The 15,899-nt window shown below is 39.0% G+C and overlaps 1 protein-coding gene across 5 annotated transcripts in view; it reads right to left on the bottom strand.

The window, feature by feature from the left end:
* Positions 1-8,344, bottom strand: part of NBN (nibrin) — a 50,501-nt gene extending 42,157 nt beyond the window's left edge. The window contains exons 1-5 of one of the 5 annotated variants that reach the window (XM_039240573.1): positions 8,219-8,344; positions 6,245-6,375; positions 4,968-5,116; positions 4,365-4,524; positions 1,693-1,796 (exon numbers count right to left, since the gene is read on the bottom strand). In XM_039240573.1, the coding sequence (XP_039096504.1) occupies positions 1,693-1,796; positions 4,365-4,524; positions 4,968-5,116; positions 6,245-6,375; positions 8,219-8,255 (581 nt within the window). In that variant the 5' untranslated portion in view covers positions 8,256-8,344. Of the gene's footprint in view, positions 1-1,692; positions 1,797-4,364; positions 4,525-4,967; positions 5,117-6,244; positions 6,376-7,051; positions 7,138-8,040; positions 8,109-8,218 lie in introns of those variants that run through there. The other 4 variants (XM_039240570.1, XM_039240574.1, XM_039240571.1 and 1 more) reach the window with 4 other exon arrangements.
* Positions 8,345-15,899: the final 7,555 nt, after the last annotated feature.

Below are 15,899 nucleotides of genomic sequence, written 5' to 3'. Positions count from 1 at the left end.
CCTCGCGTCAGGCTCTGTGCTGACAGCTAGCTCAGAGCTGGATCCTGTTTCGGATTCTGTGTCTCCCTTTCTCTCTCTGGCCCTCCCCTATTCATGCTGTCTCTCTCAGAAATAAATAAAACATTAAAAAAAATTTTAAATAAATAAAAGCAGATACATAAAAAAAGCACACACACATTATTATGTATAAATTGTACCTAAAACAGATGCGCGCGCGCACAGAGACACACACACACACACACACACACACACACACACACACACACACACAAAACCTGCACTGGGCAAAACAGTTTATGACAGCTAACGATATTTTACAACTAATATAATTCTTAACGTACATAACATTTTAGATTTTTAAAGCTTCAAATATTCAAAGTTACCCTATAGAGATTCAGATGAACTTATAAAGTATACCTACTATGGCATAAAAGTTATAATCATTCGACATATATTTTAACCAAACATGTTCTGGGGCACCTGGGTGGCTCAGTCAGTTAAGCATACAATTTTGGCTCAGGTCATGATCTCACGGTTTGTGGGTTTGAGTCCCGCATCAGGCTCTGTGCTGACAGCTCAGAGCCTGGAGCCTGCTTCAGATTCTGTGTCTCCCTCTCTCTTTCTGACCCTCCCTGCTCACGCTGTCTCTCTCTCTCAGAAATAAATAAAAACATTAAAAAAAAAAATTTAACCAAGCATGTTCTTATGCTAAGTTGACTAAAAACACTCACCATTTTAATAGTCACCAGCAATTCAACCATGAAATCTGAAAATAAAAATCTAAACATCTTCCTCCTCAACCATAGCTTTATATTACTTCAAAGCATCAGAAATACAATATATCCAGTAGATAGATCCTTTAATCTGGTGGTTCACAAATTTAGCAGTTATCTCAAATCATCATCGTAATAAAGCTACTATGGGTCATACCAGACATGATTGCAATTAGGAACATTTCTTTTAACAAGCACCTATTATGGTGCCAGGGCATACTCAGACTGTGTATACTGTTACTTAAAAAAACACCACTACTAAATACTTAATTACAGGACAAGAATTCATCTCATTTTTCAAAGGAGGTAACTGATGCTCAGAAGAAATAAGCTCCATTCCCAAGGCCACAGTGCAATTAATATTCTAGCCCAGGACTACGTGACTCTACACAATGACGTTGCTGCCCCACACAATTCAGGGGGTCCTGCTTGCATGACGCCAGGCATTGGAATACGGGCCTCTGACTGTACCTCTGTGCCATTTGCTGTCCTTCAACTTTTTGGTTTAAATATTGGCATATATGTAACATTTGTTTCATTCACTGAGATCGGGAACAACAAACTCTTCTTTATATACTAACAAAAAAAACTTTGTAAAACTGAACACTACATCCTAAAACAGTCTTAAAGAGGTTTTATGTTTTATATTTTATGTTAAGCCTACATAAAATCAGCACTATCAGATTCTGTATGTCATATTAGATTTTCAATGCACAATGTAGGAGTTTCCACGTAGGTGAACATACGAATGTACAGGGAGGGTAGTGTGTCTGCAGAGGGCGTGCAAGCTGCTTGCCCTTTCCCCATACCTTGCCCTGTGCATGTCTTCATTTGGCTGTTGGTTAGCATCCTTTATCATATCATATCATATCATATCATAAACCAGTGTAAGTTAAAAATATATATATATAGGATATACCTTTCAATTTGTGGAGGCTGTTTATTGGACTCAACTGCTTTAAGAAATTCAGTAAAATATTCTGGTTTTACAATTGGACGTCCACAAATGAGGGCACATATTGTCTGAAAAGAAGAAAACATGTGAATACATATACTCATGTGCTAGTTGTTTTTTTTTTTTTTTAAGAAACTACAAAGAGGCTGTTCTATTATGTTTTTCCTTTCATCTCTCTCTAAATTTATAAAAGAGCCACAATATACAAAATTCAAGTCAATATTTGGCCACTAACTTAGTTTTAGTACAAATCTGTATAGAATGATTTGGTTTTAAGAAATCATCAATTACAATATTAATTTAAAAACTGTTTTGGGGAGGGAGCGCCTGGGTGGCTCAGTTGGTTAAGTGTCCAACTTTGGCTCAGGTCATGATCTTGCAGTTGAGTTCGAGCCCTGCAGCAGTCTCTGTGCTGACAGCTCAGAGCCAGGAGCCTGCTCCGGATTGTGTGTCTCCCTCTCTCTCTGCCCCTCCCCTGCTCGCGCTCCCTCTCCCTCTCAAAAAATAAATGAACATTTAAAAAAAAAAAAAAAAAAACTGTTTTGGGAAGGGTTGAACAACATAAAATATAAATCAATTTTAAAATGTATTCCAATGTAAAAGACATTAAATGTAAAAAAGTAGATCATAGAATTCAGTAAGTCTAACAACTACCCGAGAAGACTTATTAAGAGATAAACATGAGTTTTAAGATCTTTTCTGCCTAATACCTTTTGAGAACAGATTATAACTGTAGAATCAAGTATTTTTGAGAAAGTAAAAAAAAGCAACAGTTTCAGCTGGGGTAAAAGCTCAAAATAAATATACAGAGATCAGGGAGAGTGGGGGTAGAGAAACCTCAACCAGCAAGTGAACTAAACTATCAACATCAAATATACCATAAAATCTGAAAAAGATTAGAAAGCACCACCACTGAATATAAAGATTCACCGTAATTTTAGGAAATAATCCAACTGAAGAATTTCTAACTATGTTTCTAACAACACGAGGTAGTACTTAAATATGAGGAAGCAACTTAGGGTGCCTCTCAAGAATGAACTCTGAGCACACTAACGTGAAATATGAGTGAAATAACTGAATTCTGGCAGGAAGCAGCCATGTGCAATTCAACACTGGACCGAGTAAGCGCCAATACATGTGATCCTGGGTAAGGGCTTTAACTGGTCAAGCCTTAGTTTCTTCTTCAGAAAATAAAAATTTCTTAAGTTTTCTTTGAGTTCTGACATTTAATGATTATAAAAACATAAGGCAACCTGTACTTTTGGATAATTTACCCAAAAATAATACAATAACTAGGTTTTCTTTTTTGGCACATGACTGATGAAAAGTACTGAAAAGGACTGCTAAAACAAGTCATTGCTGGTGTGTATCCAGAGACTCTCTAATATCCGCTGCAATTAGTACCCCAGTCACTGGAATAGTGTGGACTCTGATGAATGAATGCTAGTTCCAGGTCTGTCACAGACTCAGCACAATACCTCTCAAGGAATTCCAACTGCCTTTACTCTTATTTCATAACCACCAAGAGAGTGCATGATTACCTAAATTTCACTTCTCAGGTACCTTAATATCTTCAAGACTGTGTCCCCTTATTATCCTTAAGGGGAGTCACACATAAATATGTAGTCACTAAAAAGGTGCATCCCTACTATAAGCTAATAAATGGACATTCTGATTTATTAGCAGAAAGTAGTACTCAGGAGGTTCATCACTCTGAATTTATAAATTGATTTCATTAACCTGCAAAGATAGAATGATCCTTGATCAGAGATAACCCCACCAACATACAAGTTTAACTTGAGGTTCAATCTGAACAGCAAGCCTTTCTCTATGATATCTGTTTAGCTAAAATATATACATTCTAATTATATTAGATATTAATGGATATTTGTATCATCTAATAAAAGAATCTAAATATGTGTTGTTTTTCACTACAGATACTAACCTAAAGCAACCTCACATTATCTATAGTCAACCTGTTTAAAAGGAGACAAATCAACTCCCAATGTCATTCTTCAATTAGCTTTGGATACAACCGAATCTGATGAAGATGCAAAATGTGAAAACACACCAAAATATATCACTGCTTTAATGAAGAGTCAGTACCTTCTAATAGTGTATATCTACGAACATATCTCTAGATTGTTAAGATAAATAAAGACAATATTAAGCAGTACGAACTTAAAAGTTCTGTGATTAGGGCATTAAATACCAAACAGAAACTAAGTAAGAGAGCATGAGACCATGAGATGAGCTGGAGGAAGACAATTTGATAGAAGAGACTAGAGATGCTAACTTTGGAGACTGGCAGTTGACTTCCAGCACTTTGCTTTAGACTAAAGATACCAACTATGCACTGTAATAAACTTATTGGTGAAAGTATACCAGAAATCATTTTCAAAATGCCAAATCAAAACCTGAAATATAATTTTATGTGCTGTTGCTTGTCTCAAATAATAAACAAGTTATCTGAAAAGTCATTCTAGCCTAAATGGTACACAAAGGCATGCATTAACATATATAAATCCACAACTAACAGTTCTGATAGTTTTAAAGTAAATGGCTTATGTATAGTGGGGAAGTAAGCTTAAATTCACAGAACTTATTTTAACATAATATCAAGGCATTCAACCTACTTTAATGGTAACTTTGACTGATATCATGACAAGATGAGTACATTCTTCTGTCCAATTATTTACAGTAAGTCCTCCAAGTTGCAATATAGCTTGATTTAAAGCAGTTTTCCCAGAAGCATCTAAACAAGAAGAGCATGCAACCAAAGGCTCATATTCTACTCTGTAAATGAGAATAAGGTAGGTAAAGTTGTGTTACCATAGCTCCAGAGATGGCAACTTCTAGTACTTAAAGCTCATGTCACATGCTGTTATCTTAACTTTTAAGTGTTATTAAACTTTCTAATTTATAAAATTATCACTTCCTAAGTCTTAAGTTGCACTTAAAAAAAATAATGATCAAAATTAATGTTATACTTTTATCTATATGGAATCAGACAAACGTAGCTCCCATCAAGGTCCTCAGAGACCATTCAAACTCTTATTCACCCTTGGCACTAGCTATGATGGGCAGAGCACTAACCACACAGGATGCAAAGTTTACTAACGTGCTAAGAAGGAACTAAATAAGATGGTCTTCATTATCTATAAATACCATATCCTTTAAAATTTGACTACTGAAAAACAAAGCCATCCATTTTTAGTATCAACTTAAAAAATTCTTACCTGAATTTACTTTCAAACACTCCAAAAGTAACTCTGTCCCCTGTCTTCAAAGCTTGGGAAAACCCAGTCTGCATTTTTTCCTCATTAACAAAGGTACCATACTTAGAATTATCTTTTATTGTCAATATAGGAATTTCATCTGTTTGACTCTGGGGAGGAAAAATCAATACCTAATTTAAAGACTTTTACTACTCAATTCCTAGGGGAAAAGGTTTCAAAATAAAACGCTGGTAACTTTTTGAATAGGCAATTGATAGATGTCTAACTTCTCAACACATTAAGCAATAGTTATTGTTTTGGTTACCTGCATAGAATCATCACTCAGCTAGAAATTAATGGCAAATGTCTTAATTCCATGATCACCCCTCTTTGAACATGCATTTTATTTTCTGAAGTCAGTGGAGATTTTTCTGACCCCTCAATTTCACACATTTGACAAATCCTTATTTTCGTATAGTCTGTTTCGTGCATGACAGCTTCCTTCCTAAGGGTTTTTTTTTTTTTTTTTTACATTATCAAAATAACATAGTAAAAAATGGTCCAATGAGAAAAGGCTAGAGTGTCTGACCTGCAGTAACAATTTTATTTTTCCTTTAGGAATTTTAACAATAATCTTCTTCTATATTTAAAAGAATACAGACACAAAGCATAAATGTTACTGAACAGATCCAACATTTCACATATAGTCTTTACTCAAAATAATGGTTTTTCTTTCTTATCATCACCAGCATTATCATGAGCACTGTCGTTAACATATATACATAATAATTTTAGTACCTACTGTTATAATTAAAATAACTAATAAACCAAAACAAACGGAAAGCCATTCAAAGGAGCTATGGGACATAAGCAACAGCTGTTTTTCCTAATAAAACAAACCAATTCCCACTGTGGAAACCTACATTATAAAGTAAATGCCTGTCAGCTTACAAACTCTTTAAATAAAGGAGGGTGACAGTCTGGTCACTGCTCTACTGTCAGGCTTGGCACAGTGAAACACACAGTAAGTACTTAATGCGCATTACGTAAGTGTAAATGTGTTCTACTTTCTCTGAGTTTCTAAATTACTACAAGAGAGTAAAACATGGGAACAGAAACTTCAAATACCAAACTAAATAAGTATCAGTGGTACGACTACCAAAATGTTAAGTATTTAACATTTAAAGAACACCTTTATTTAATTAAAAATCCTACAATCTCTCTTATATAGACACCAAAGTAATCCTATAATTTCAACCCCCTTCCTATCAGCTAGTAAAATAAAATTAGTAACATACCGGGATGGTTACAGAAAAGTTAGCAGTTAACACAGCATGATTTCGACTGATCGACTGATCACCTTCAATTAGAATGCCACAGTTTTTCCTTCCAACAACATACTCAACATTGGTCAAAAGTCGGAATGGTTCTAAGAATTAAAAAAAAAATAAACATATAGACACATAAATATACACATATATAGGTACGAAAATACTTAAATATTTTTATTCTGCTATTTAAATGTTAATAATCAACTTGATATAAATCAAACTTATTTATTTTTTTCTAGTAAAGTCTCACTGAAGGATCCAAAAGATTATATAAATAAATGGAAAACTCGAGCATTTTCTAAAGAGAAAATATTGAAAAGTGTCAGTGCTTGCTCAAATAAACATATATATCATGCATTACCAAATAAAAATCACAATACTATGTCTGGAACCTGATAGATTAAAAAATCCACTGGGAAATTAATGCAAAAAATTGTAAAGAAAAATCTGAATATTATAGGAACTTCCCCTACCAGATGGTAAACTATGTCATAAAGCTAAAGTAATTAAAACGTGTGATATCAGGAGTAAACAACATGGATCAATGCAAAAGTTCAGGCCTGATTTAAGTGTATATTTTGAGGAATTTTGCTTTTATGTTAAAGGTAGCATTTCAAACAAGTGAGAAAATGTTATTAGTTTTTTTTTTTTTTTAATGTTGAAATCACAAATTGTTGGTTTAACAGCATACTTATTGGAGCGTAGTATAGTTTAGTATGGGAGCCCAGGAGTCCATCACCAGAGTGGTAGGGAAATTAAAGCGGATAAACTCACCAGTAGAAAGGAACCAAGGAATCCATGTTTGGATCATATTTTGATCATCAGAAACTCTTAGCTTAAGAGTGGGGCTCTTTCAAGGAAAAAATCTGTGCCTTGGTTTACTCACTTTTTCTTCTAGAGGAATGGGCCCGCAGTGTCCATTAGATTCTGAAAAGGGTTCACAACGCCCTAAACGTTAAGAATGCTGGCCCCTGCTGCTAGAGGCATTTTTCTACTGCTTCCTATCTGGCTAGGGGAACTGAGAGCCAGCCACAGGCCACAGCTGCTCCTGGAAAGCAACTGACTCGCACTTGACCCCCAACAGCTTACGTTCCACCTCAGCACTGCTCCAAGTTCACAGTGAGGCCCTGAGCTTTAGTCTCGATAGTACTCGTTTTCCTAATCATTCGTTTGGCCTAATCTTTCTACACTGTTAGTAAACTGCGCTTCGAGGTAGATCTTTCGAGGATCATAATGTAAACGCCTGGTCACAGGCTACATCTGCTTAACAAGGTCTCGGACGCACTAGGTAACCAATTAACGGGAGCTAATAACCACCTGCCACTGCTGAAAATACAGAGCAGGAAAAAAAAAATCTACTTTTTCAGTTCTGATGAGGAAAAAAAGGCTCTAAAAACAAAACTGAAATTATGCATTCCTGTGGTTGCCACGTATCCAAGTCATGTCCGGTTTTTCACAAAATTAAACAATGTGCTGAAGACAAAGTCATCTGTTGCCGTCGTGCGGTCTGGCCTGTGATAACTTATTCTGGTGTTTCGCCCAAAGCTTAAAAGCCTGAAGGACACAAGGGGCAGCCAAGATGCAATTCCGCAGGGCCTGCAAGCCGGGTCAGAGCTGGTCCCAAGCCCCCAGCACCAGGCGGAAGGCGGGGCCGGGACGCCGCCGCCGCCGCGGACAGGCCCCGAGCCCCACGCCGCTGCACCGCCCGGCAAAACCGCGTTCAAAAGCACCGCGCCGCCCAGGAAGACACCGCGGTCCCTCACCCCGTACGCGCGGTCCCCGCACCCCGCTTCCGCAGCCTCCCGGGGCGGAGACGAAGGCGGCGCCGGAAGGCGGGGAGAGGGACAAGAAGGACCGGAAGCCCCACTCCTCGGCGCCCCTCTCCCCACGGCAACTGCTCCCGGGGAAAAGAGTCCCGGGGGAATCTCCCTTCGCCCTTACCTCGGGCCTGGCCCGCAACCGGGAGCAGCTTCCACATGGGTCCGGGTCCTCTGGATGGGGTACCACGTGCGGAAGCGTTACAGCAGCTGACCGACGTGCGCGGCCACAGCTCCCGCCACCGGCGTGGACTCTCGGGCGTGCGCGCTCCCGGGAGCTGGGCAGCCTAGGAAGAGGAGGGAGAAGCAGGAGTGCGACGTAGGCTGCTAGTCGCCACCTGGTGGCTAAGGAAGGAACAGCTCAATGTGTATTGAAATGTGCTGTATTAGGTTGCGAAGCTCGGACCCCATTGTAAAGTGTTCAACGAAAATAAGATTATCTAACCTTTTGTGATTATGAATGGAAATTTTAAAAATTAGCTACAAAGCAACATTCACATACTAACCAATCATGTAATTTCATGCATTTGCGATGATTTCTTTCATGCAAATGCGATGATTGCATTTGCAATTTCTTAAATTGCAGTCATTCCTTTGTATGGATTCAAATGATGGTGATAATTATGATGAAGATAAAGATTTTACTTCAGCTCAACTCATTATTTTTGCTCTTCTCCAAGCCTTAATCAGCTTCTCCTAACTTGTCTATTTCACAGTGTTACCCTTCTAACTAATCAGGAGCTAACCACTCAGTCTATGCTTCCTTTTCATTTCCACTTGAGCCAAACTAGTCCAAGCTCTTCTCTTAACACTCCAGTAGCCCACTAATCCTTCACCACCCCTTTCCTACACGAATCCGTTCTACATCCTGTACATTACAAAATAAACCCCCTAAAGCACCCTTCGCATCATATAATTTCTGGTTTTCTAAAGCATTTGTAATGAGAAGGAAAAAAATGTTACTTTATGAAGCTGGTTTATCAATCTTTATTATAAACATATATGCAAAAATCCTAAACACAAAATCAACAAATTTAATCAACTGGTATATAAAATGGATAATCATAACTAAGTGAGGCTTATTCCAGAAAAGTAAGGGTGGGGATTGGGGGGGGAGGGACGGGATGGAAACTCCAATGTAACTCATCAGAATAACAGGGAAGAAAAGAAAAATCATATGATCATCTCGGTAGTTGCAGAAAAAAGAATTTGATAAAATCCAACATCTGCTCATGATAAAAGACTCTCAGAAAAATAGAAATAGAGGGAACATCCTTGATCTGATAAAGGGCATCTATGAAAAATTACAGCTTACGTTATACTTAAATTATTGGGGCACCTGGGTGGCTCAGTTGGTTAAGCGTCCAGCTTCAGCTCGGGTCATGATCTCGCTGTTTGTGGGTTCGAGCCCCGCATCTGGCTTTGTGCTGACAGCTAGCTCAGAGCCTGAAGCCTGTGTTGGATTCTGTCTCTCTTTCTCTCTCAGAAATAAATTAAAAAAAAAAAAAAAACATTGAAAAAGGTAAATTGTTGAATGTTTCCCTCTGACATAAGGAATGATACAAGGACATATTTGCTATTACCACTTATTTTCAACATAGTATTAGATACCCTAGCCAATGCAATAAAGGAGAAAAAGAAAAGGCATAAAAATCATAAAGGAAGAAATTACATTCATAAGACATATGACTGTGTACAGTCAAAATCTAAAAGAATCTATCAGCAACTTAAATTAATAAGTGAATTTAATAAAGTCACTGGATACAATGACCATATGCAAAATTTATTTGTATTCCAGAAAATAAATAGAAAATGACACATAAAATAGACAATCATAATAGTACCCAAAGTCATCAAATACCTAATAATAAATCTATAAAAACATGTGATTCAAAACGTTACTGGCTGCAAAAAATTGACAGAAATGGAAATAAATCCTAAATAAATACAGCTATATCCATATATATGGATTAAGATGTCATTTCTCCTAAAATTATGTATAGATTCAAAACAACTTCGGTAATGTTCCAGAAGATTATTTGAAAGGAAATTGATAAGCAGATTCTAAAATATATATGGAAATTCAGAGGCAGAGAATATCCAAGGTAATTAAAAGAAAAAAACTGGAGTACTTTCCCTACCAGATACTAAGATCGATTAAAAGTTTTATAGTTATTAAATCAGTATTCTATTGGCACAAAGATAGAAAATAGGCAAATGGTCAAGAGAGAGAGACCTAAGAAAGAAGCACAGATGTAAGGTAATTTGACTTTTCAAAGGTGATACTATAGAGCAATGGAGAAAGTTGTTTTCTTGGAGGCAGGAGTTCAATAAAAGAACTTGGGGATATTTATTAATACTACAGAAGAAATGAATGCTTACCACTTGCCTTACCACATACAAAAAAATCAATTCCAGATGGATCATAAGTCTAAATATGAAAGTAAGATAATAAATATATTATAAGAAAACATGACTAAGAAATAGGCAAATATTTCTTGTTTAATTTTTTGAATTTTTTATTTACTTTAGAGAGAGAGAAAGAGATAGCAAGTAGAGGAGGAACACAGAGAGAGAGAGGGAGACACAGAGTCAGAAGCAGGCTCCAGGCTCTGAGCTGTTAGAATAGAGCCCAACGCAGGACTTGAACTCATGAGCTGTGAGCCGAACACAGACATTTAACAAAGTGAGCCACCCCAGCGCCCTACAGCAAATATTTCTTAAATAGGACACAAAAATTATGCTCTGGACCTCATAATTCTTTACTGATTTGGTGGACCCCTAACAATTTGTAGGGTTTTTCTTCTTATTTTTCTGGAGTAAACATGTTTCACCAAGGCTTCCAATTTTTATCAATCTAACTTGATTAGCATAATGTCATCAATGCAGTAGACCAGCACTGTGTTTTGTGAGATGTCCAAACATTTCAAGGCTCTTAGGACTATATTATGACAGAGGGTAGAAGAGACAACATAGTCTTGGGAGAAGATCATAAATATTTTCTATTATTTTTTTCTAAGTGAGTGCAAACACTTTCTAATCTTACTTTCTGATAAGGTTGGGAAAGAACACATTCATCATATCAGTCACCTCAAGCCAGTCCCCTGAGGGCATGTTCCTCTGCTCTTGTAGAGATACTACGTGTGGCTCAGCGGCTCCAGTTGGGGTTATGACTTGGTTCGATTGCAGCAGCCTCCTATTTGTTCTCCGGGAACTGTTGGGCCTTTGCAGGGACACGAACGATAAATTAAATGGATATGATGGGAACCAAAAGTGGCATTAATCTCTACCCTTCTCCTATGTTGTTTTTATTTAATATATTGGCTGTGCAATTTCAGAAGCTCCCTGTGGCCTTTCACACTTTCATAACTCATCCCATAGGCCAAGAACCGATGTGGGTGTTAGACTAACTACCGAGTATGTCCTTTTCAGTTATACATTTAGGACTGGGGAGATGACCGCCACGTTGGCCCATGTGCTCAGTGGATCTGGGCAAAACTCCATTCATTATCTGGCTCCTGTATACCTCTACCCTAATTGGGGCCCATAATAATAATCAGGGTTTCTAGGTATCAATAATAATTGTGTCCAACAATCTTCAAAACGTCTGGGCATTCTCTTTTCTTCAGTGTATGGTTTCCCAAGAGAATGGCCACAGGTCTCTTTGGAGAATTGCTGGGGGGATGGGTGCAGGAAAAGGCATCACCGTATATTCTCACTGTGGTGTTGCAGGGTCCTCCCTCTTGGCCTTCCTGCCTCTCCTTCAGCCACTGGGTTCTGAAGTGACAAACTGGCTCAAGTTTCTTCAGGGGAAGAAACTGAAACTTTATGTTGAGGCCGCTGCTCTCAGTCTTGTGTTAATCCATCCTTGATTTTTTGTTTTCATTGAGTATGCTTTTATTGGCTACCTTCTGTCTTTTCCCCTAGGGTGTCATGTTCTATCAGTCATCTTTAGAGCTCTCTGAAGGTCAAGGCCTCTGGCTGCCACTCCAATCTTGCCACTCAGTAAGTGGTTGTACCCTTCTGATGGTTACGTGTTGCTACCTGTTCTCTATTGTTTCAGGATTCTGTTATCTTTGTTGTTATTTTTGAACCTATTTCAGTAACAGCATCTTTCATCATCGTTTGGAGTGAGGAGGGCCCACCAGTGATGATGGTACCCCTCTCACCAGAGAATTCTTAGTCCCTTTCATAAATGGAGCATCTGAATCAGCACTTTGTCATGTGGTGGAGCTTCTAGCTTTACATGGTATAACCACTCTAGGATGCCACTTTTCTATGCATTTTGCTCCCTGCTTCCAGCATCTGCCATGACAATTTTATTTCTACTCTCAACGTGGGCTACCACTCTCTTCAAGCCTCTAAGAGCCATCATGGAAGTATGATTGTCATATTTCCCAGGGTCTTCACCAGGGCAGTCATCCCTCTCTTCCTGGCAAGTGCTCCCAAATCAATAAACTCTCCCTTATCCAAATGTATTTTCCATTTGTCCCTTGTTCACATCCTCAGGGTACAGTCCCAAAGGTACTCTCCTTGCTGCCGCTGATACACGTTAAATGGCCTTACAGCTGCTTTACTGTAAAGTCACATCTTCCCTTATCAGACCAAGTCCTTCCACGGCTGGGTTACACTATAACTTAGCCCTATGTATTTTCTGATTGCCAGGAGGGGAGATGGTGCAGTGTTAAAGTGATAAAGGGAAGTTCATCTGTTGCCTGGCAACTGCACAAGACTGATTATCAGAGCTGAGAAAAATTTACTTCTTTTAATCTTATTTTTTTTTCAATTTTTAATTCATTTATTTTTTTATTTTGGTGGGGCAGAGAGAGAATCCTAGGCAAACTCCACCCCCAGCACCAAGCCCTACTTGGGGCTCCATCCCATGATCCTGAGATCATGACCTGAGCTGAAATTGAGAGTCCAACACTCAACTGACAGAGCCACCCAGGTTCCCCTAGAACTTAAGAAAATTTTTTTTTAATTTTTTTAATGTCTTATTTATTTCTGAGAGAGAGAGAGAGAGAGAGAGAGAGAGAGAGGCAGCGTGAACAGTGGAAGGTCAGAGAGAGAGGGAGACACAGAATCTGAAGCAGGCTCCAGGCTCTGAGCTAGCTGTCAGCACAGAGCCCGATGCAGGGCTTGAACCCACAAACCGTGAGATCATGACCTGAGCCGAAGTCAGATGCTTAGCCGACTGAGCCACCCAGGCGCCCCAAGAAAAAAAACTTTTTAATATTTATTTATTTTTGACAGAGACAGAGCATGCTTGGGGGAGGGACAGAGAAAGAGGGAGAGACAAAATCTGAAGCAGGCTCCAGGCTCTGAGCTCTCAGCACAGAGCCCTACACAGGGCTCAGGCTCATGAACTGTGAGATCATTGACCTGAGCCGAAGTCAGGCACTCAACCAACTGAGCCAGTCAGGCACTCCTAAAGGGGGACACAAGGCAGATAGAGTTTAAATTGGTAGCAGATTGGTCTGCTTACTATTCCATGCCCCCTGCTTCATGTAGCTTGCTGGCATCTACTCTCACCTCCTCTTCTGCTGTAAGGAAACACGGCTAGATCTTTCCTCTATGTCTTGAAAACTTTCCTCTGTGTCTTGCCTTAAATGAAACATGGCTCTCACCATGATCAGTTTTTCTCAGCTGGTTCTGGATAATTGTTCTGAAGCCTCTCCCATATTCACTGACCAGTAGGATATCCACCATACTTATTGGCCAAGAGGATTACTATTTCCACCTAACCTACCCTTCACTTTCCATTTTAGTGTATTACTCTTTCCTGCCTTGCAAAATCTCTCCTAGGTCAGAATCATTTTGTGTGAATATCCACTCTCTATAAATACTGTAACTGTTACCTAGTGCAGGTATGCCCATGTCACTTGTCCATATTCATTGAGGACACTGTCACCTACATGAGAATTTTCTGCTTCATCCCAACTCCTGCCAGTATTTTTAAGTAACTGTAAGACACAAATTGGAAAATTCTTCCTACCCACTAGGCTCCCATTTCTTTGACTTTCTCAAACCCTAGGACTTTCACCTCTACTCCCCACTCACCACCTCTTCAGTGGCCACCCTTTAGATCTTTTCATTACCTGACCCTTCCTCATCTTTATCCTACTTTCTAATAAGCTGCCTGGACTTTTAGGTTTCTTTTATGCTCACCCCATTACACCTGCTTTTAGCTTCATTTGGGTCTCTTGGCACTTGATCCCTCCACTTTACCCAGGTGATCAGTCTCCTACCCTCCATCGTATCCTGGTAAGACTGGTTTCCAGAATCGTAGCTTGAACTACTTCTACTCACAGCTCTGCCTTCAGTCCTGGGAGAAGCTCTCCACACTACTTTTATTCTCAGAGTCTCTGTGGCTCACTGGTCTGAGAGCCCTAACAAACCCCAACCATGAGCCAATTATACAACCACCTTCTATACTGAAGCTTCCGGATTAAATCTGCCTACCTTTGAAAATGTGAAACCAATGAAATTTCATAAGTTCTAGTATCAGTTGAACTATAGAGCATGACTCATTAGTCCCACCTCTTGCTTTTAAAAAGAATCCATTCTTGAGGCACCTGGGTGGTCAGTCAGTTTAGTGTCTGACTCTTGATTTTGGCTCATGTTGTGATGTCACAATAGTGACATCCGTGCTGACAGCTCAGAGTCTGAAGCCTGCTTCAGATTCTGTGTCTCCTTCTCTTTCTCCCCTCCCCCACTCATGATCTGTCTCTCTCTGTCTCAAAAATAAATAAACATTAAAAAAAAGAAAAAGAGTTTGTCTTATGATGGGGATAAAAGCAGACTTCAACATAAATTATAAATAAATCCTTTATTTATACAGGAAATTTACAGAAATTTCTTCCGTAAGATATGAAACACTATTTTTTGAAGGAGGACAGGAGATGGCCAGATCTGAGGAGATCTGAGGCAAAGGTATAGAACAGTTGTTCAGGATTTCAGAGAACAGAGGTGTTTTTTTTTAATGTTTATTTATTTTGAGAGAGAGGGAGAGAGACACAGAACCCCAAGCAGGCTCCATGCTGTCAGTGCAAATCCTGACTCAGAGCTCGAACTCAGGAGATTATGACATGAGCCGAAGTTGGACACTCAACAGACTGAGCCACCCAGCTGCCCTGAAAAACTTCTTTTTTCTTTTCTTTCTTTTTTTTTTTTAATGTTTTATTTGTTTTTGAGAGAGAGAGACAGAGTATGAGCAGGGGAGGAGCAGAGAGAGAGACACACACACAGAATCTGAAACAGGCTCCAGGCCCTGAGCTGTCAGAACCTGATGTGGGACTTGAATTCTTGAATTGCGAGATCATGTCCTGAGTGAAAGTTGGACACAACCAATTCAGCTACCCAAGCACTCCTAAACTTCTTTTCTTTTAAAGTCTATACTTACACTTCATCCTTACCTATTTATCTCTGGTTTCCAGGTATGATTTGACTCTTCAGTTGGAGATCAGTTCCTCATTTGTGCTCAGTTTAAACCTGTCTCATTTCTCCCAAGGCTTGGCATTATCAATTACCTCCTTCTCCCATATATTTTCAAATTCTTTCTTCGGTTCCTTTACCTTATCTTAAAAACATTTTTTTCAATTTTTTATGTTTTATGTTTATTTATTTTTGAGAGAGAGAGAGAGAGTGGGGGAGAGGCAGACACAGAATGCAAAGTAGGCTCCAGGGTCTGAGCTGTCAACACGGAGCCTGACACGGGGCTCAAACTCATGAACCATGAGATAATGACCTGAGCCAAAGTCAGACGCTTAACCAACTGAGCCACCCAGGCGCCCCTCTTAAAAACA

This window comes from Hyaena hyaena, unplaced genomic scaffold (genome assembly GCF_003009895.1).
Source record: "Hyaena hyaena isolate Hyena2069 unplaced genomic scaffold, ASM300989v1 scaffold_177, whole genome shotgun sequence".
NCBI classification, from domain to species: Eukaryota; Metazoa; Chordata; class Mammalia; order Carnivora; family Hyaenidae; genus Hyaena; species Hyaena hyaena.
The sequence above is the reverse complement of the archived record's forward strand: the minus strand, read 5'-3'. Positions and strand labels throughout refer to the sequence as shown.